The sequence below is a fragment of the Pan paniscus genome, chromosome 5 (assembly GCF_029289425.2).
Source record: "Pan paniscus chromosome 5, NHGRI_mPanPan1-v2.0_pri, whole genome shotgun sequence".
NCBI classification, from domain to species: domain Eukaryota; kingdom Metazoa; phylum Chordata; class Mammalia; order Primates; family Hominidae; genus Pan; species Pan paniscus.
Genome location: NC_073254.2, coordinates 50,933,939 through 50,955,175, shown reverse-complemented (window position 1 = coordinate 50,955,175; position 21,237 = coordinate 50,933,939). Strand labels below are relative to the sequence as shown.

Below are 21,237 nucleotides of genomic sequence, written 5' to 3'. Positions count from 1 at the left end.
CAGCCCAGGAAGGTAAGGCTGCAGTGAGCCATGATTGTGTCACTGTACTCCAGTGTAAGCAGAAGAGTGAGACCCTGTCTCTTAAAAAAAAAAAGTCCTCCAACTTTAAATTCAACTTAAGTCAGACACAATGAAGCTTTGATGGGTTCTGTGGGCAGAAATGAGGCAACAAGAGTAGCAAAGCACAAGAGTCAAACAAAGATCCACATAGGGGGCCGGGCGCCATGGCTCACATCTGTAATCCCAGCACTTAGGGAGGCCGAGGCGGCGGATCACGAGATCAGGAGATTGAGACCATCCTGGCTAACAAAGTGAAACACCGTCTCTACTAAAAATACAAGAAATTAGCTGGGCGTGGTTGCGGGTGCCTGTAGTCCCAGCTACTCGAGAGGCTGAGGCAGAAGAATGGCGTGAACCCAGGAGGCGGAGCTGGCAGTGAGCCGAGATCGTGCCACTGCACTCCACCTGGGCGACAGAGTGAGACTCCATCTCAAAAAAAAAAAAAAAAAAAAAGATCCACTCCACGTAGGAGAGACCAAATGACTTTAGCACTCTCCAGGAATCAGTCTCTTGAGAGCCTTCCATGGGGACCACAGGTTGGGAGCCACTGCTCAAGATCATTCAAAGTAGTTCTGTTAATATATTCAGACATTCCTCAAAAGTATGGAATAATCTTTTTTTTTTTTGAGATGAAGTTTAACTCTTATTGCCCAGGCTGGAGTGCAATTACCTTGGTATCCCAAAGTGCTGGGATCATAGGCACAACAAACTGTGCCCAGCCGGAATAATCTTTAATTTTGAGTCCCCAAGCTATTTTTTCAGAAGGACCCTTCCAGATACCAGAAACATCTTCACCAAGACTGGTGGCAGAACGACGCTCTCATCTGGTGAGCCCACAAGCCCTGCTGTATCTCCCTACCACTGTCCTTTGCCCTCGCTGCTCTTTATCCTGAAGTAGTAAACTCGAACTTGTTTCTGTGGCTGCTTTGAACCATTTTCAACTGGAGATAAAATGAAAAGAAAAATGACAAAAACAGGAACATTCAAACTTGAGTAAGAATGTGGTTTTCATGTATGCCTATTTTCTAGGCCTCTGGAGGCTAAATTTTGAGGATGTAAGCTGTGGCAATAGACCCAACCTGAATGTTGACTGGGATTTTTTTTTTTTTTTTTTTTTTTTACCTTCAATTCCAATGCGAATGTTTTTTAGGCCCCGTTCCTTTAACACTGTTTTTGCAACATCCCTATTCTCAATATATTTGAAGAATCTGTAGAGCTTGGAGCTATAAAGAACTGAAAAAGAAAAAATATAGGGTTAGCCATGGAGTAAAGACCTAAGAGGAAAGAGAGAAGCTAACAAAATCAAACTAATGAAGGATATACTTGACTCCTAATCCCAAATAATCCAGATGGATCAAAGATTAAATGTTAAATAATACATAAGCCATAAGAGAAATTTTTATAGTCTCAGGGTGGGGACTTTCTGGGTACAACATTAAACCTAGAAGCCATAAAAGAAAAACTGATGATTTTAGAAATACAACATCTCTGCATAGCCTAAACCGTTTACCAAAGCTAAAAAGACAACTGAATAAGAAAATATTTGCAACTCATAAAAGGCTAATTTCCTTAATTAGAAAGAGCTGCCACAAATAGAGCTTTCACAAATCACTAAGTAAAAAACTAACAATCTGATTTTGTAATGGGCAAAAGGCACAAACACTATAAACAAAAAAGGAAATTACAATGGCTCTTGAAAACTAAAAAGGTTTTGGCTGGGTGTGGTGGCTCACACCTGTAATCCCAGCACTTTGGGAGGCCGAGGCAGGCAGATCAGTTGAGGCTGGGAGTTGGAGACCAGCCTGACTAACATGGTGAAACCCCGTCTCTACTAAAAACAGAAAAATTAGGCATAGTGGTGGGTGCCTGTAATCCCAGCTACTTGGGAGGCTGAGGCAGGAGAAGCACTTGAACCCTGGAGGCAGAAGTTGCAGTGAGCCAAGATCACGCCATTGCACTCCAGCCTGGCCAAGAGAAGGGAGACACCATCTCAAAAAAGACAAAAACAAAACAAAACAAAAATTTCAGCCTCACTCATGAAATAAGAAATGTAATTAAAACTCATGCCAATCATGAGATTCTGCAGTTTTTTTTTTACTTATTAAGAAAGTAGCAAAGATAAAAGTTTTTAAAACACTGTTTTGGGGCCAGGCACAGTGGCTCACGCCTGTAATCACAACACTTTCGGGGGCAGATGCAGGAAGATGGCTTGAGGCCTGGAGTTTGAGACTAGCCTAGGCAAGGCAACATAGAACCCATTTCTACACAAAATTAAAAAAAAAAAATTAGCCAATCATGGTGGCACACACCTGCAGCCCAGGCTACTTGGAGGCTGAGGTGGGAGAATCACTTAAGACTAGGAGTTTGAGGCTGCAGTGAGCCATGATTGCACCACTTCTCTCCAGCCTGGGTGAAAGAGCAAGATTCTATCTGTAAAAAAATTTTTTAAAAAGCCACTGTTGGCCAGGCATGGTGCCTGCAATCCCAGCACTTGGGAGGCTGAGGCGGGTGGATCATTTGAGGTCAGGAATTTGAGACCAGCCTGGCCAACATGGTGAAACCCCGTTTCTATTAATAATACAAAAATTAGCCGGACGTGGTGGCATGCACCTGTAGTCCCAGCTTCTTGGGAGGTTGAGGCATGAGAATCACTTGAACCCAGGAGGTGGGACTCTGTCTCAAAAAAAAAAAAAAGAAAAGAAAAAGCCACTGTTTTGGTGAGGGGGTGGGAAACAAACCTGTCATGTATTGTTTTCTGAGTGTAAATTGGTACAGATTTTATGGAGGATAATTTGGCAACATCTATCAAAATTATAAAGGTATAATTTTTTTTTTTTTTTTTTTGAGACGGAGTCTCGCTCTGTTACCCAGGCTGTAGTGCAATGGCATGATCTCGGCTCACTGCAACGTCTGCCTCCTGGGTTCAAATGATTCTCCTGCCTCTCAGCCTCCTGAGTAGCTGGGATTACAGGCATGGGCCACCATGCCCGGTTAATCTTTTTTTTTTTTTTTTCTTTGAGACGTAGTCTTGCTCTGTCGCTCAGGCTGAAGTGCAGTGGTGTGATCTTGTCTCACTGCAACCTCCGCCTCCTGGGTTCAAGTGATTCTCCTGTTTCAGCCTCCAGAGTAGCTAAGATTACAGGCATGAGCCACAACGCCCAGCTAATTTTTGTATTTTTAATAGAGATGGGGTTTCACTATATTGGCAAGGCTGATCTCGAACTCCTGACCTCAAGCAATCAGCCCACCTCGGCCTCCCAAAGTGCTGGGATTACAGGCATGAGCCACTGCACCTGGCCAATAGTTTAAACGTCCAATAATGGCTGGTTAAGTCAATTATGGCACATTTGTGCAAGGGAACACTATAGAGCCACAAAAAAGAATGTTGAAGATTTTTCTTTTTTTTTTTTGAGATGGAGTCTCACACTGTCGCCCGGGCTGGAGCGCAATGGCGTGATCTCGGCTCACTGCAACCGCCGCCTCCCAGGTTCACCTGATTCTCCTGCCTCAGCCTCCTGAGTAGCTGGGACTACAGGCGCACGCCACCATGCCTGGCTTATTTTTTGTATTTTTAGTAGAGATGGGCTTTCACTATGTTGGCCAGACTGGTCTTGAACTCCTGACCTCATGATTCGCCTGCCTCGGCCTCCCAAAGTGCTGGGATTATAGGCATGAGCTACTGCGCCCGGCACAGAATGTCGAAGATTTTTGTTAACACATGGCACCGAACAGTTGTATAATATGGTACATTTGAAAAAGGAGGAGAAAACAAGTAATTGGTTATATATGTACATTGAATATACCTGGAAGCCTGTAAAAGAAATTGAGAAGCAAAACTGGATAGATGGGGCAGGAGTGAGAATAAGACTTTTTAGTGTATATCCTTTTATGTTTTTTGAATTTTGACTTATTACCAATTCAAAAGGATTTAAAATGAATTAAGAGAAGAATGACACCATCATTTAATGTGCTGCCTCAGTATCTTACACAGTACGAGACACCAGAGAAAGAGTGAATGGTGAACAACATTCACTGTGTTCCCCAGCATAAAGGCTAGACCTGCATCACTAGGGATTTGTCATCCAGGTGAGTGTGCTCATTACAGGCTCAACATTGATATTCACATTGGTTCTAGGATCAAGCTACTACTCCAGGTAGCGAGTTTCTTGCTGAAAACATCTACACCATGCCAGAAGCTCCTACTTTGGGAATATTCCTCCCCCATTGGTGGAGGGTGGTCTTCATCCCAGTCCACAGAATCCTCATCCGTCAGCACAACAATGTGGCACTCTCGTTCTCCTTTCTTGGCACAGCCCACCATGATGGGCAAGATGAGCTCTTCGAGGTAGTGATCAAACTGCTTATGAGCACCGTCATTAGACAGTTCATGGAGTAAAGCACCTGCAGAGAGAAAATGTAGGTGAACATGCTTTCTGCCTAAATGCACATATTACTGGAGTGAAAAAGACTATGAGGGAATGGCTGTTATCATTGATGAGGTTCAGAGAAGTGGCACATTTAAAGGCAGAGATTGTTTCCTGCTCCAGGGTGATAATTAAGCTTTGTTAAGGTATGTCTCCTATTCTACCACTCTTCAATTTACTCATGTTTAATAATCCTTGAGCATTCTGATCAATTGAGGTTTTGTTGGACTTACAAGGTCAGACCATAAATGTTAATGCTATAAGAGATGAAATCATCATTTGGGGATGATTCTTTGTAGTACCTCTTCTGAAGATGGTTTGGATCCTGATTTCATGGAGTTAGAGTACCATAATAGAGGAATAATCTGAATTTTGGTGACACCAAAGGACTTACTCTAAATGTGTAATACACTCAGTAAAGAAATCACATGTACAGGGGCTTTCATGCAACATGCAGGGAAATGTATCATGAAATTCAGAGAATAGTTATTTATATAATTTCAGGAAGCCCAGGTAATAAGAGCATGGAGTTTGCAGTCAGACAATCTGAGTTCTAATCCTGGCCTTAATGCCTAGAGCTCTGAATAAGCTAATTTCTTAAATGAGGTTATCACCCATCTTTCAGGACTATTATAAGATTTAAGCAAGTCCGTATCTATAAAGCACTTAGCAAACACTAAGTTAATAATAATAGGCCGGGCGCAGTGGCTCATGCCTGTAACCTCGGCACTTTGGGAGGCCGAGGTGGCAGATCACTTGAGGTCAGGAGTTCGAGACCAGGCTGGCCAACATGGTGAAACCCTATCTCTACTAAAAATACAAAAATTAGCCGGGCATGGTGGCACGCGCCCATAATCCCAGCTGCTCTGGCAGGAGAATTGCTTGAATCCAGGAGGCGGAGGCTGCAGTGAGCTGAGATTGTGCCACTGCACTCCAGCCTGGGCGACAGAACGAGACTCTTGTCTCCAAAACAAAACAATAATAATAAGCCAGGCGTGGTGGCATGTACCTGTAGTCCCAGCTACTCAGGAGGCTGAGGTGGGAGGACTGCTTGAGGCCAGAAGTTTGAGACCAGCCTGAGCAACATAGTAGCAAGACCCCATCTCAAATTAAAAAAAAAAAAAAAGGCAATATCATGATCAGGAGAACCTGGCCAATTTGTGCTGTTTGACTTTATTAGTGAACTGTTCCTCATGTTGGACAATCAGTATCCTTGTTTGTTAGAGTCGAGACACCAAAGTCCCAAGAGGGAAGCAGTCAGCTTGGTCTCCCACTGGTCAGGCTCCATTTAGAAACTACTATCTGTTTTCCTTTGTCTACTCCAGTTCCTCACAGTGCTTTGAACTAAGAGAGGAAAAGGGTTAGTTAGTATCACATCTCTGCCTCTGCAGAAGATTTTCAACCTAAACTTGAAACTCCTTCTGTTTAGTAATAGAAAATATCAGCTGGGCTTGGTGGCTCACGCCTGTAATCCCAGCACATTGGGAGGCTGAGGGCGGGCGGATCACCTGAGGTCAGGAGTTCAAAACCAGCCCGGCCAACATGGCAAAACCCTATCTCTACTAAAAATACAAAAATTAGCCAGGTGTGGTGGCAGGTATGTGTAATCCCAGCTACTTGGGAGGCTGAGGCAGGGAAAATCCCTTGAACCCAGGAGGCGGAGGTTGCGGTAAGCCGAGATCGTGCCACTGCACTCCAGCCTGGGCGACAGAGTGAGACTCTGTCTCAAAAAAAAAAAAAAAAAAAAAAAAAAAAATCAGTGACTTCCAAGAAAACTCAAAGTTCAGCTGCTTAAGTGCAGCTGGCACCTGCTCCTGTACTTACTCAGATCTTGACATCGGATAGTGTTGAAGTCAAAATTAATGCAGAGATAATCACAAGTATCTCTAAGATCTGGGATAGAGATGCCATCAGGACAATTGATGATACCGGTTTTGTAATAATCCTGTAAATAGATTAGGAAGAAAAAATGTAGGCAGAGAACAAGATGAAAAATTACTTCTTCATCCCTGTGCATTCCCGGTTCTGTTAAAGCAATGAGCTACTGGAATTATCACCAAATTGGATGATTCATTAGATGGCAAAACAGCTCCTGGCTATCTTGACTTGTTTAACCAGAACTTGGTAACTGATAGAGCTCACATACAAACAAGCAAGGACTTAAAAGTTACAGGAATAGAAAACAAAGGGAGAAAGGAAACAACTGGAAACCAGAGACCCTAAAGTCAATAACATAGTTGATGGAACTCTCAAGGCTATTGATCACACATGCCCCTGGGGAAGAGAATGTAACAAAAAAGGCTACCACACACCAGCACTGTGCGAAATACAGTTGCACTGATGCCTTCAGCAATCTCATACTCTCCCTTCTCATTGGGCCGAGTGAAGTTGTACTCTCTTCCTGGTCCAAACATCCTGAAAGATATCCAGGCAATAATGTTATCTTCTCCACCATGATTCTTCACAGATGAGATTTCTCCCTTCTCCACCTCATTCTGGAAGACTCCATCCCACTCTCTCATAGTATAAATTAAAAACACAGCACTGGAACCCAATGCCTACAAGACAACTCAAGTCTTAGGAAGCTCCCTTCAGACAGGAAAAAAAGGCAATTGCTTTAAGCATTTGTGTACAAAGAAGAATGAAGGATCAAGTCCACAAAGTTCATCTGTAGTGAGTTTCTTTGGCAGTAAATGCAGTAAATAGCAACTGCAGAGGTGGCCCTTGGAAAATATCTGTGTTGAGATGGTGGCCTTTCATGCCCTCCCCACTGCCCAAGAACCTGCTTTTCTATACTGACAGCTCAGAAAGACAGCATCTAGGCTCCTTTTTATTCCTGTCCCCTCATCTGTCAATACTGACCTATCTAATATGCCATCCATCAATATTTCTGAGCTTTACTTTTCAACATCTCATCTTCTGTTAGATGCAGCTATGTTAATGCTTTCCTGGTATGTCTTAATAGTCGAGCTCTGGGGGAAAAATGGCCTTACTCAATACAAAGAATAATTAATGATGGGATTTTCAGATCAAGTAGAAAAGGAGGGTAGTAGGTATTAGGCTTATCAGCAGTTTACTGCATTTCAGAGAGACAGGCTTGCTGTCAGCATGAACTCAGAAGTCATGAGGGTACAGGGAGAAGAGCTTTTCTTATTTGCCTCTCCCCATCCTTCCTCCCGCTATCAGATTCCTTGCAGTCTAAATGACCCCATGACTTCCACTCCTGCTGCACTTCTGTGTATGAGCTGTGGAATGGTTAGATAACACAAAGGATAGGGCAGGCAGCTGCTATCTTCAACCAGCCTAAGATTTGACTTCCCAATCAAATGGGGGTTAACTGCCATTTCCTTCCTTAAACTGCTGGGAAGTGTTGCCTGTTCAGCTGTTCACAACTGTTGTCCTCCAGCCTGAACTGGCTGCTTTTCTTTTCTTTTCTTTTCTTTTTTTTTGAGACGGAGTTTCACTCTGTCGCCCAGGCTGGAGTGCAGTGGCGCGATCTCGGCTCACTGCAACCTCCCCTCCCAGGTTCACGCCATTCTCCTGCCTTAGCCTCCCCAGCAGTTGGGACTACAGGCGCCCGCCAGGGCGCCCGGCTAATTTTTTTTGTATTTTTAGTAGAGACAGGGTTTCATCGTGGTCTCGATCTCCTGACCTCGTGATCTGCCCGCCTCGGCCTCCCAAAGTGCTGGGATTACAGGCGTGAGCCACCGCGCCCGGCGAACTGGCTGCTTTTCAAAGGTCTGAAAATGATTCCATTTCGGCCGGGTGTGGTGGCTCACGCCTGTAATCCCAGCACTTTGGGAGCCGAGGTGGGCGGATCATGAGGTCAGGAGATAGAGACCATCCTGGCTAGAATGGTGAAACCCTGTCTCTACTAAAAAAAGAAATACAAAAAATTAGCCGGGCGTGGTGATGGGCGCCTGTAGTCCCAGCTGTGCGGGAGGCTGAGGCAGGAGAATGGCTGAACCCGGGAGGCAGAGCTTGCAGTGAGCTGAGATCGCGCGACTGCACTCCAGCCTGGGCGACAGAGCGAGACTCCGTCTCAAAAAAAAAAAAAAAAAAAGAAAAGAAAATGATTCCATTTCACATGCTTCCCAAATAACTGTACCACACATAAGAATTCCATCTTGATAAAAGCCTCCAAAGAATGCAGATGTTTTTCTGGAATGCTCTGGTTGAATGAAGTCTAGCTCAGAGAGCTTTGAATAAAAATAGTGAACATATTGTAACTATAATCCCCCCATTTATTATCAGCTGGACTTCAGCTCAGAGTTATTTATTTAGTAGTGGCATGGATCTGCATTAATCCATTCTCTTTCTCTCAGCTTCTCCCCTTGTGACTAGTGGCCCACATCTGTAAGCTCACTGGCTAGGCTTACAAGTACTGTATATAATCATAGGACAGGTAGCCACAGAACAGAACAAATCTAAATAACTTACAGAATTTACGACCTTGCCAATTCAGCTGAATGAACCATACAGATAAAGAACCAGACTCTCCTCTTCATGGGACAACCCATTCCAAGATTCAAAAAACCAGTGTCACCCAAGAATCTGTTACCCAGAAAACATTTGCCTTTCTTCTCTTGATCACTACTTTCAGAGGCAACATACCTAAAACAGCCAGCCTGCACTGAGAAACACTTTTTTCAGGGGGTGGGAATGATGGTAATACCCAAACTGAGAACAGGAAGTCAAACCTGATAAAAAATAGAGGGCCAGTCTGGAAAAGGTTTTAATGTTCTACTTTTATCTTAATTCAGACGTTTAAGAAATATGTAGACAGGTTTGGTTCTAATTAAAAAGTGGTTCGCTGTGGCCAGGCACAGTGGCTCACGCCTGTAATCCCAGCACTTTGGGAGGCTGAGGTGGGCGGATCACGAGGTCAGGAGTTCAAGACCAGCCTGACCAACGTGGTGAAACCCCATCTCTACTAAAAATACAAAAATTTGCCGGGTGTGGTGGCACACACCTGTGATCCCAGCTACTTGGGAGACTGAGGCACGAGAATTGCTTGAACCCGGGAGGTGGAGGTTGCAGTGAGCCGAGATTGCACCACTGCCCTCCAGCCTTGGTGACAGAGTGAGACTCTGTCTCAAAAAAAAAAAAAAAAAAAAGGTTCACTGTGAATTTATATGTTCAAATACACATATATTTGAATGGCTGGATTCTATTTAGCCTAGAATTCAATAAATTAGTGTGATCAATTCGAATTTCTAACTCAGTTTAATTAATTCAAAGTCCTGAGTTAGATCTCTAAACAAAATAAAATCTACTTCTAAGTAGATGAAAATGATCAAAAGCCAAATCTACATGTATAATATCATTATTATTACTATTTTTACTCTTATCCCAATTTGCTCTTCCTTAGGTTAAGGTCTATGGTTGGCCAGAAAGACAATCTCTTTACTCCTAGCCCAGGCTCTGAGACTCCTTCCTGGACAGTGTTCTTCCTTAGTAGGCTATTTCCATTTCCTAAACTCTAACCCTAAAAATCTGGGGGCCAGAGACGGTTAAGAGGAGATAAATCTGAATGAAGCAGCACAGAGAATGGACCATGAAGAATAAAGAGGGCAATTATGAAACAAACAACAAAACAACTAGGTTTAAAGATTCTATTTAAAGATTCCATTTCAAAAAACTTGAATAGTAATGGAAGACATTAGAAAATGACAGTATAGCATCTGTTGCCAAGCATAAAACTTGCAATAGATGGCAGGGAAATGCTTTTCAGTAAAATAGCTTTGTTCTTGTGCCATGCAGAACATTTGCCTAATACTGTTTTTTTTTTTTTTTTTTTTTAAAAAGGGAGCAAGATTTAGGTCTCACCTTACCCCCAACATCTTTGACCTGTGAAACTCTGAAAACATTACTTAGAGTGAATTTGTAGAGGAGCAGAGAATGAGATTTAGCAGGTTATTTTTTCATAGTTTCCAAATAGATTTTATTTCCTTTTGTGGGGCTCATTTTACTATACTGGCTTTGTAAATGAAGTACTCTCCCCACCCCGAAATACCAACATGTATTAGGCTTTTACCAGCTTGCCCTCCCTTTCACAAATGTATGAGGGCAGAAAAATAAAAATACAATGCTTTTTTTTTTGAGACGGGAGTCTTGCTCTGTCACCCAGGCTGGAGTGCAATGGTGTGGTCTCGGCTCACTGCAACCTCCACCTTCCAGGTTCAGGCGATTCTCCTGCCTCAGCCTCCCAAGTAGCAGCTGGGATTATAGGTGCCCGCCACCACACCCAGCTAATTTTTGTATTTTTAGTAGAGATAGGGTTTCACCATGTTGGCCAGGCTGGTCTCAAACTCCTGACCTCAGGTGATCTGCCTGCCTCGACCTCCCAAAGTGCTGGGATTACAGACGTGAGCCACCGCGCCCAACCTATACAATACTTTTTATTGTTATATCTAATGCAAGATAAACAGCAGGTATTTTTATTTATAGAGAACAGAATGAATTTGGAAGAAAATTATCATCAGTTACCTTCCCAGCATGGTATCCGGATGAGCAGTGAAAATCTGTGGATTCACAACAAAACGTGTGCCATCTACAAGAAGCGTCACTTTCTCTGGTGCTTGGGAATGGGAATTACTGCCAAAGCCCACACTACTGTTTCCAAATCTTTCTGGAGCAATAAAAGGTTCATGGTTCCGTTTATTCCCACTTTGGAAGCAAGAACCTTTGATGTCTTCAGCAAGGGGCATTATGTGAGGGAACTGAAGATTTGCTGGCTGAGAGGCATAGTCAAGTGAGAGGTCTAAAAGAACATACAAAGAAACCAAAACAACTTGAGAGCAAAAGCCTTGAGAGAAAAATAAACCCTGTCTTCTTTAAAACAACAAGTAAACAAACAAAAAACCCCCAAATTTTAGATGTTCACAGGCAAAAAAAACCTCTTGCCTGCAGCAAGTAAAAAGCAAGCAAACAAAAAAACTAGAGACTTATATTGGATCTCTTCCATGTACATGTGAGGGTTGGGGGAGGGAGAGGATGAAGGCAGGATGCCCACACTTGAACATTATTTAAATTTTCTAAAGTAAACTATGTATATGGTTAAGAAAAACAGTAGAGAAGAATTTATGTGGAGGCCCAGCAGTCTCCCCTGCTATTCCCTATACCTTCCCTGGTGTTGGTTCAGAGGCAATCACTTTTTACTTGTTTTCACTTCTATTGCTAAATAATACTTTTATATTTCCCGTGTTTTATTTAAGGAACCTGCTACTAATATGTGCCAAAACTATTCATTTTCAGATTCTTCAAAATTGTTTTAAAATTTTAGGAAGGGGAATATTACACTCTGGTGACTGTTGTGGGGTGGGGGGAGGGGGGAGGGATAGCATCGGGAGATATACCTAATGCTAGATGACGAGTTAGTGGGTGCAGCGCACCAGCATGGCACATGTATACATATGTAACTAACCTGCACAATGTGCACATGTACCCTAAAACTTAAAGTATAATAAAACAAAACAAAACAAAAACAAAAACAAATTTTATTTTTCAGAAGGGATAATGATAGTCTTTAATTTTCCAATATATTACTTTTCCTAGAAATTCACAGTAAAAGGCATTTTCACTATGTACAGGAGAATCCTAACATCACCTACACTATTTTTTCAAAACGGCAGGTCTTACTCTCAGCAGAAAAGTTCCAGTGCAAATGGCATTAGGATTCATTCATGAAATCTGTTAGTATCACCAAAAAGCTGTTTTCTTTAAGCAATTTATTTAATTTTTCTTTCCTTTCCTTTTTTTATTTTATTTTTTTTTTTGAGATGGAGTCTCACACTGTCGCCCAGGCTGGAGTGCAGTGGCGCGATCTCAGCTCACTGCAAGCTCCGCCTCCCGGGTTCACGCTATTCTCCTGCCTCAGCCTCCCGAGCAGCTGGGACTACAGGCGCCCGCCACCATGCCTGGCTAATTTTTTGTATTTTTTAGTAGAGACAAGGTTTCATCGTGTTAGCCAGGATGGTCTCTATCTCCTGATCTCGTGATCCGCCCACCTTGGCCTCCCAGAGTGCTGGGATTACAGGCATGAGCCACCACGCCTGGCCAGTTAATTTATTTAATTTTTCTACCTGGTCCATCATCTATATTGAGGATAAATAATGTTCACTCCATATACCTCACAGGGCTGTTTCACTTATAAACTGAAATTAAGGATGTGAGAGCACTTAAAAATAGGCCGGGTGCGGTGGCTCACGCCTGTAGTCCCAGCACTTTGGGAAGCCAAGGTGGGCAGATCATCTGAGGTCAGGAGATCGAGACCATCCTGGCTAACATGGTGAAGCCCCGTCTCTACTAAAAGTACAAAAAATTAGCCGAGTGTGGTGGCGGGTGCCTGCAGTCCCAGCTACTCAGGAGGCTGAGGCAGGAGAATGGTGTGAACCCGGGAGGCAGAGCTTGCAGTGAGCTGAGATCGCGCCACTGCACTCCAGCCTGGGCGACAGAGCAAGACTCTGTCTCAAAAAAAAAAAAATTAGCCAGAAGTGGTGGTGGGTGCCTGTAATCCCAGCTATCGGGAGGCTGAGGCAGGAGAATCTCTGGAACCTGGGAGGTGGAGGTTGCAGCGAGCCAAGATTGCACCACTGCACTCCAGCCTAGGCAACAGAGCAAGACTCTGTCTCAAAAAAAAAAAAAAAAAATTATATATATATGTAAAATACTGCATGATACAAAACAGGCTTAAAACTAGATATATGAAATCTGGATGTATATAGAAGACAATCAGAAGTAAGTATTTACAAAGGATTACCAAAGGGTTCTTTTAAATAGGCAGTCTCCTCAAGTGATCCGCCCACCTTGGCTCCCCAAAGTGATTACAAGTGTGAGCCACCACACCCAGCCCTATTTTGTTTTAATGTAAAAAAAAGTTTTTTAATGAAAAATTCCAAACATAGGGAAGCACAAACTTAATATAATACATACGCCCCATCACCTACATTTGGCAAGATTTGTTAACATTTTTCTATCTTTTCTTCAAGCCCTTTTTGAAAAAAAAAAAAAAGTTATCAATACAACTGAATTACTCCCATTCCTCTTGTTTATAAAATTTGTAAACAAATTCAGGAACATGATTAATGCCTATGACCTCTGGGAAATTAGTCTGATTTCCTACACTCAAACAACCAAATAAATTGTTGGGTAGAGGACACTTAGTTTTTTTCCCATTTGTTTGTAGATAAAAGGCAACAAAAATCTAGATCAAAAACCTATTTAGAGTTCCCATCCCATAGCTTCTCATAAACTTTCAATGTGGTCTCATGTTTGCACACCAAAAGCTACGCTTCCAGGTAACCCACAGGCAATCACCAGGTAACCCACAGGCAACCCACTTTGATCACCAGGATAGGCTTTCACACGTGAGGTGCTGTTTATTAAAAACGAAACAGATACCTGGGCCGGGCGCCGTGGCTCACGCCTGTAGTCCCAGCACTTTGGAAGGCCGAGGCGGGCGGATCACGAGGTCAGGAGATCGAGACCATCCTGGCTAACACAGTGAAACCCTGTCTCTACTAAAAATACAAAAAATTAGCCGGGCATGGTGGCAGGTGCCTGTAGTCCCAGCTACTCAGGAGGCTGAGGCAGGAGAATAGCGTGAACCCGGGAGGCGGAGCTTGCAGTGAGCCGAGATCGCGCCACCGCACTCCAGCCTGGGCAACAGAGCGAGGCTCCGTCTAAAAAAAAAAAAAAGAAATAGATACCAGAATTACTAATTCAGTTCTTTAGAATGCTTGATTTCTCCACAATAATGAAGCAATTAAAATGGGTTTATTCCAAAACCCAAAGAAGACACCTCAGGTTCTATCCTGCTTAAATGGGCGAGTAGGAAAACAGACTCCTTGCACAAGTTCTCCCTAATGGTGTACTCTTCAGCGGCAGTCATAGGCTTTTCTGTCAGTTAATACACATATAGAAATCATCTCAGCCCACTACCTCCTAGCAATGTGAACCTGAGCAAGTTACCTAAGCTTTCTAAGCCTCAGTTTCCTCATCTGTAAAACAAGGATAATAGTTGTAAGGACTAATCTGGAGTAGAGTCAGCAAATTTTCCATAAAGGGCTACAAAGTAAATATTTTAGGCTTGTGGTCAGTCTCTGCCACTACTGTAGCAGGAAGGCAGCCATAGACAATATGGACATGATGGCTGTTTCATTAAAATTTTATTTACAAAAACAGGTAGACAGATTTGACCAGTTTGCCACCCCTGATCTAAAGAATGTATGTAAAGTTCCTAATACAGTGAATGTTCGATAAATGGTAGTTGCTATTATTGGTGCTATTGTTTTAATTAAAAGTTAAAAAGCATCTCAGTTTATCGGGATCTTTCACATCTATTAATTTGTTAATCTACTAGCCTTGTGAGGTAGGGAGAATTTTTTTTTTTTTTTTTTGAGACACTGTCTCCCTCTCTTGCCCAGGCTGGAGCGCAGTGGTGTGATCTTGGCTCACTGCAACCTCCGCCTACCAGGTTCAAGCGATTCTTGTGCCTCATACTCCCAAGTAGCTGAGATTACAGGCATCTGCCACCACGCCCAGCTAATTTTTGTATTTTTAGTAGAGATGGGGGTTTCGCCACATTGGCCAGGCAGGTCTTGAAGTCCTGACCTCAAGTGATCCACCTGCTTTGGCCACCCAAAGTGCTGGGATTATAGGCGTGAGCCACCGTGCCGGGCCTAGGAAGAATATTAATAGCCTTGTTTTCTAGATTAAGAAAGTGAGGCTTGCCAGCCTTGGCAAAATGGTGAAACCCTGTCTCTACCAAAAATATAAAAAGTTAGCTGGGTGTGGTGGTACCCACCTGTGGTCCCAGCAACTCGTGAGGCTGAGGTGAGAGGATCACTTGAGCCTGGGAGGCAGAGCAGCAGTGAGCCAAGATCGCGCCACTGCACTCCAACCTGGGTGAAGAGTGAGACCCCATCTCAAAAAATAAAAATAAAAATAAAAAATAAAGAAAAGAAAAAGCAGGGCTCAGAAAGACTGAGGATCTCATCCATGGTTACAACTAATAAGCAGCTGAGCTAGAAGTTGAATATGTCTTCTGACTCCAAACCTGTGGCTGTTTTTGTTTGTTTGTTTTAATACCATTATCACCATATTAGATGTGCTAGACTGATTAAATAAGTGGAGAGTTTCTGTGAAGGTCAGCTTTATGTAATTGTGATATGCAAGCTAAGCAATTAATTGGATAATTTATTTAGATTAAAAACATTCATGCCTTCTGGGTAGAGTAGATGCTCTGGTATTGGAAAGCCCCCCAAATTAAGTCAAGAGCTAATCACTGTACCTTCATTCCTGGGACCTAGAGGATAAGTAAGATTATGAGGACCAGATGAAGCCAGGCTATTTGCTTCTTTTTCTTGGGCTGCAGCTGAAGTATCATCCACTAAGCAGCTGGCCTCCTGCCGCAATAACCTGTCACTGTCACTGCCACGGTGAACATTCATCCTTAGATTCTGAGTCCTGAACTGTCCGTTTGATCAGAGAGAAATCCTGGAACACAGGAATATGCATGATTTAGAACTCACAAAACAGATTTCTAAGGAATTCCATGGTATGAAAGCAAAACTAGAAAACTGACAGCTAGCATTCCTGTTCTCAGGAGAAATAGGCATCTTAAACATTTTTGTGATTTTTATATCGATAGGAATTGGGCTGATTTAAATGGTCTTTATCAAATTACTAAGAATGCAGATAAACTTGTTACCAGGAAATAATTTTATCCATGAACAGACATCAAATTCACTGACTTTGGTCACATTCATGATCAATTCTACATTAAATGGTGGTACAATAATTTTGTGGTATTCATATTACAGAGACATAGGGCAGCAGAGAGTCCAACTTTTCAACTAAAGAAAACCTATGTTTTTTTAAAATTGACACATACACTGTTGCAACAATTAAGCACCAGGAAATTAAAAAACAATCACAACCTTAAAGCCAGTGTGAGAATCATCTGAGCTGAAGAAAAAAGCTAATTCTGATTGTAGAGCTCAAGTTCTCCTTTTTATCTCCCCTTTTCTCTCTTTCACTTTGTATACCTTATGCTCAATCCCGAAACCCCACCTCAAAATCACACTGGCTGTAAAGCTAATCATGTCATTCATCTCTCTCGAAAGCAGTGCAGAGTCCCCATGAACAACACACACTATGTGACTGCCACGTGCAAGACCCCCAGTGATCAGGCAGGATGGAGATGCCACAGCAGCCACACAGGGGGCCTCATAACTTTCTGCTGGTTAATCACGCCCTGCAACCCTTCCATCCTCGATGGCGGCTACTCAAAATATTCCTGGAGTTCACTCTACTTAGCACTTTCACAGTTTACACTGTACAAATTTCCACTGGCATTCTGGTGGAAGAATCATCTTAAATCACCAGTAATTTGTATGCATATGGATTACATGCTTAATATTTTAGGAAACAGGAAGCTCACTAAGGGCAGTAATGCATTTTAATACTCTGAATTTCCTGGCATACCAAGCATGTGGTAGGTGCCAATAAACATCTATAAAAAATAAACATAATAAATATCTGTAATGTAAATGAAATTTTGAATCCCTTCATAACATATATTAAAATATTTTTAGCATAAAATTGATCAGTTTATGCCCTGATCCAAGTTTTCACTTAGATGAAATGTAAAAATGACCACTTTGATAAGACGGATAGAGGAATATGCCTGAAAATAAATCATGCTAAAGAAGAGATACTTTCAATTGATGAAATCTTTCTCAGACAATGGCTCTTATTAAGCAAATTGAAGGAATAAAGTGAATGTATTGATAGAAAACCTTCAATGTGACTACAGCTTTTTTCACAATTATCCTTTCTTAAAAATAAAGTATTTATATTACAAAAATGCAGCCATTTAAAATTGATGTTTGGTGATTGGTAAAGTCAAACAGAACCACCAATGCCTTCAAGTGTGGCTCAGATGTCAAAATCAAGTCTACAGAATAAGATAAAGAACAAGGTCCATGGAATTGGAAAGAACATTACCAAAGACGGTCTGCTTCTTTAATCTTAACTGGTTTTGAACCATAATATTCCAATCTATTTACAGCTCCTCCAGCTGCTCAAGAACCAAGTTCAAACTTCTCTTTGTTGCACTCGAAAAGATCTCTTGAACCAACACACAATAAGCTTGACTGAGCCTGCTTCTTGAGAACTTGCATGGACTAGACTGTATAAGCCACTTAATTTAATCTTCATAATGTAAGAAAATCATTTTGTTATCATGGTATAAAAAATGTCCTAGTTTATAAAACCAGGGCTCCAAAATCAGTTTAATTTGTATATGGTGAACTAATAAATGGATGTACTTGGAGTTTAGCAGGGTAGGTATCACCACGGAGGATAAATAAAGTAACTTTCTCAGCACTTAACAGGTATTTGCATTTAATTAACTTTTATTATAAGTAATACACAAATATATTCCTAAGAAAATTCAAACCTTATAGATAATGCAAAAAAGGACCTTTTGTTCATCATTCCCAATCCCAGTCATTTCTCCAAGTAACTATCATTACTTGCTTGGTAGGAATCCTTTCAGACTTTATTAAAATGCATGTTTATTATTCAGATATACTGGGGAAAGCATACAGTTTTTAAAAAACACACAAATTATATACTATATGCCTCATTCTCATTCTGTAATGTTTTTCTAAATGTTCTTGAGAACCATCCATGATTGAAGATTGAGATCTAGTTCATTCATTTTTAAGGGCTGTATAACATTCTATTAATACAATTTTACTCTCCTCCCTATCAATATTTAAGTTGTTTATAACAAACAAATGCTTTGACGAGTAAGATCAGAGTGTACTATGGAACTCCAAGAGAGGATTCAGTTTGCAGAGTTTTCCCAAATGGATTTGGCTTCAGAATTTCTTTTTTCAAGAAATCCTTCAGAGCCAGGCACGGTGGCTCACACCTGTAATCCCAGCACTCTGGGAGGCTGGGGCAGGTGGATCACGAGGTCAAGAGATCGAGACCATCCTGGCTAACACAGTGAAACCCCGTCTCTATTAAAAATACAAAAATTACCCGGGCGTGGTGGGGGCGCCTGTAGTCCCAGCTACTCGGGAGGCTGAGGCAGGAGAATGGCGTGAACCTGGGAGGTGGAGGTTGCAGTGAGCCGAGATGGCGCCATTGCACTCCAGCCTGGGCGAAAGTGCGAAACTCTGTCTCAAAAAAAAAAAAAAAAAAAAAAAAAAAATCCTGAAGGATTTTCGGAGTCTTTCACTTGTTGCCCAGGCTGGAGTGCAATGGCGCCATCTCAGCTCACTGCAACCTCCACCTCCTGGGTTCAAGCGACTCTCCTGCCTCAGCCTCCCAAGTAGCTGGGATTACAGGCACCCACCACCATGCCCTGCTAATTTTTGTATTTTTAGTAGACACGGGGTTTCACCATGTTGGCCAGGCTGGTCTCAAACTCCTGACCTCAGGTGATCCACCCGCTTCGGCCTCCTAAAGTGCTGGGATTACAGGTGTGCACGACCACACCCAGCCCAGGATTAATGTTTAATGGCACATACTTTCAGATATCACCGAACCCAGCATTTCCCAAAGTCCCCTATAAACTCTATTTCCTCTAAAATCCCAGAATGATGGAACAAAAATCTCTTGACTTATGAAACCTAAGAAGCAAACTGATACCAAGTTCTTCAACAAACCAGAGCAGGCAGTTTAAATATAATAGTAAGGTTCTATTCCCCTTCCAGCATGGATGCTTCATTCAACTTTGAATGATATTTTCATTGCCTACCCTGGTTCACTTCTGTAGCCATCCCCCAAATGAATCTTCGTCCTCAGAAGAGATTGAAGGCGGGAAAAAAAAAAGGAAAGAAAAAAAGGCAAGGTGCAGTGGCTCACACCTGTAGTCTCAGAACTTTGGGAGGCCAAGGCAGGAGGATCTCTTGAGCCTGAGAGTTCAAGACCAGCCTGGGTAATATAGTAAGACCTCATCTCTAAACAAAATTTAAAAATTAGCCAGACATGGTGGTGCATGCCTGTAGTCCCAGCTACTTGGGAAGCTGAGGCGGGAGGATGATTTAAGCCCAGGAGGTCGAGGCTGTAGTGAGCTGTGATTGTACCACTGCACTCCAGCCTGAGCAGCAGAGCAAGACCCTGTTTCAAAAAAAAAAAAAGAGAAAAAAAGCAGCAAAACACAGCCAGGCGCAGTGGCTCATGCCTGTCATCCCAGCCCTTTGGGAGGCTGAGGTGGGCGGATCACCTGAGGTCAGGAGATTGAGACCATCCTGGCCAACATGGTGAAACCCCGTCTCTACTAAAAATACAAAAATTAGCTGGGTGTGGTGGTGTGCACCTGTAGTCCCAGCTACTCGGGAGGCTGAGGCAGGAGAATTGCTTGAACCCGGGAGGCGGAGATTGCAGTGAGCTTAGACCACCCCAGCCTGGGTGACTGAGAGAGACTCCATCTCAAAAAAAAAAAAAAAAAAAAGAAACAAAACACTTCAACAACAATATAATTCTCTATTGCTGCAAAACTATTTTTTGGTCAACACAACTCTGAAGGTCACAGCAATGTGCAAGAACCAGAGGTTCACCACCCTGTTATAGCTTAACAGTAACTGAAGAGACTGCTTTGGAAAGGCAGCAAGAGTTAAAATGTATATTAATAATGGAACCCAGAATATACAGCTGTGAAGCAAAGAAAACATCCAGCAAGCCAGTTCATGCTTCACTTCCATACATTCTGTGAAAGCATTTTATACACTCTGAGGAGCTATATATTTTAAGAGTATATATTTTATTATTTATTTCACAGGCCTCCCATGAAGGCCCATATTTTGTTAAATCTTGATTTTACTGACCTGGAACAGCAAAATAGTTTTATCACCATCATCTCCCCATCTTGGAAAATGTATATACAGTCTTTGATAGTGGAATTATCTCTACATATTCCTTGCACCTAAAAAAGAATGTACTGGTTTCTCTCTAGAACAATCATCTTGAGTATGAATCCACAACAGCCTGTAGATAATAAATTTATATATTTTCTTATTTGCAATTTCTCCTAATCAATTATTTCTGAAGAAAACAAGATATTTACCTAGATCACTATTCCCTTAAATAAATTCAGTATCCTACCATTGAATTACTCAGATTAAAAAAAAAAAAACAAAAAAAAAACTAATTGGAATGGCATGGGGGCAATAATATTGATGTATCTCAAAAGCATAATGCTTGCATACTGTTTTTTTTTTTTTTTTTTGAGACGGAATCTCACCCTTCTTGCCCAGGCTGGAGTGCAGTGGTACGATCTCAGCTCACTGCAACCTCTGCCTCCCGGGTTCAAGCAATTCTCCTGCCTCAACCTCCTGAGTAACTGGGATTACAGGCATGCACCATCACGCCCGGCTAATTTTTGTATTTTTAGTGCAGACGGGGTTTCATCATGTTGGCTAGGATGGTCTCGATCTCCTGACCTCATGATCCACCCACCTTGGCCTCCCAAAGTGCTGGGATTACAGGCGTGAGCCACCATTTCATACCGTTAATAGTGCAAGGACATGATCTTCCAAAAGGCAGTACCCTTGTTTATACTTAGGACCGTATCTCCACTCTGTGTAGGAGGTGGGAGGTGAAAATGAAGTAGGATGCCACAGAATTTGGTAAATAAGCTAATCTGCCCTTAACCCATATCCCATAATCAAACTTAAGAAGTAATTATATCTTTGCCAAACCTTCATTCCAAACTGAAAAATCCTAGCCCTTC

At 42.1% G+C, this 21,237-nt stretch overlaps 1 protein-coding gene across 7 annotated transcripts in view; it reads right to left on the bottom strand.

The window, feature by feature from the left end:
• Positions 1-21,237, bottom strand: part of KCTD20 (potassium channel tetramerization domain containing 20) — a 48,338-nt gene that overhangs the window by 5,140 nt on the left and 21,961 nt on the right. For 3 of the 7 annotated variants that reach the window (XM_034961975.3, XM_055113543.2, XM_055113544.2), the window contains 6 exons: positions 15,778-15,983; positions 10,974-11,247; positions 6,797-6,899; positions 6,309-6,429; positions 4,264-4,461; positions 1,183-1,293 (listed from right to left, as the gene is read on the bottom strand). In XM_034961975.3, the coding sequence (XP_034817866.1) occupies positions 1,183-1,293; positions 4,264-4,461; positions 6,309-6,429; positions 6,797-6,899; positions 10,974-11,247; positions 15,778-15,937 (967 nt within the window). In that variant the 5' untranslated portion in view covers positions 15,938-15,983. Of the gene's footprint in view, positions 1-1,182; positions 1,294-4,263; positions 4,462-6,308; positions 6,430-6,796; positions 6,900-10,973; positions 11,248-13,886; positions 14,168-15,777; positions 15,984-21,237 lie in introns of those variants that run through there. The other 4 variants (XM_034961981.3, XM_055113546.2, XM_034961979.3 and 1 more) reach the window with 3 other exon arrangements.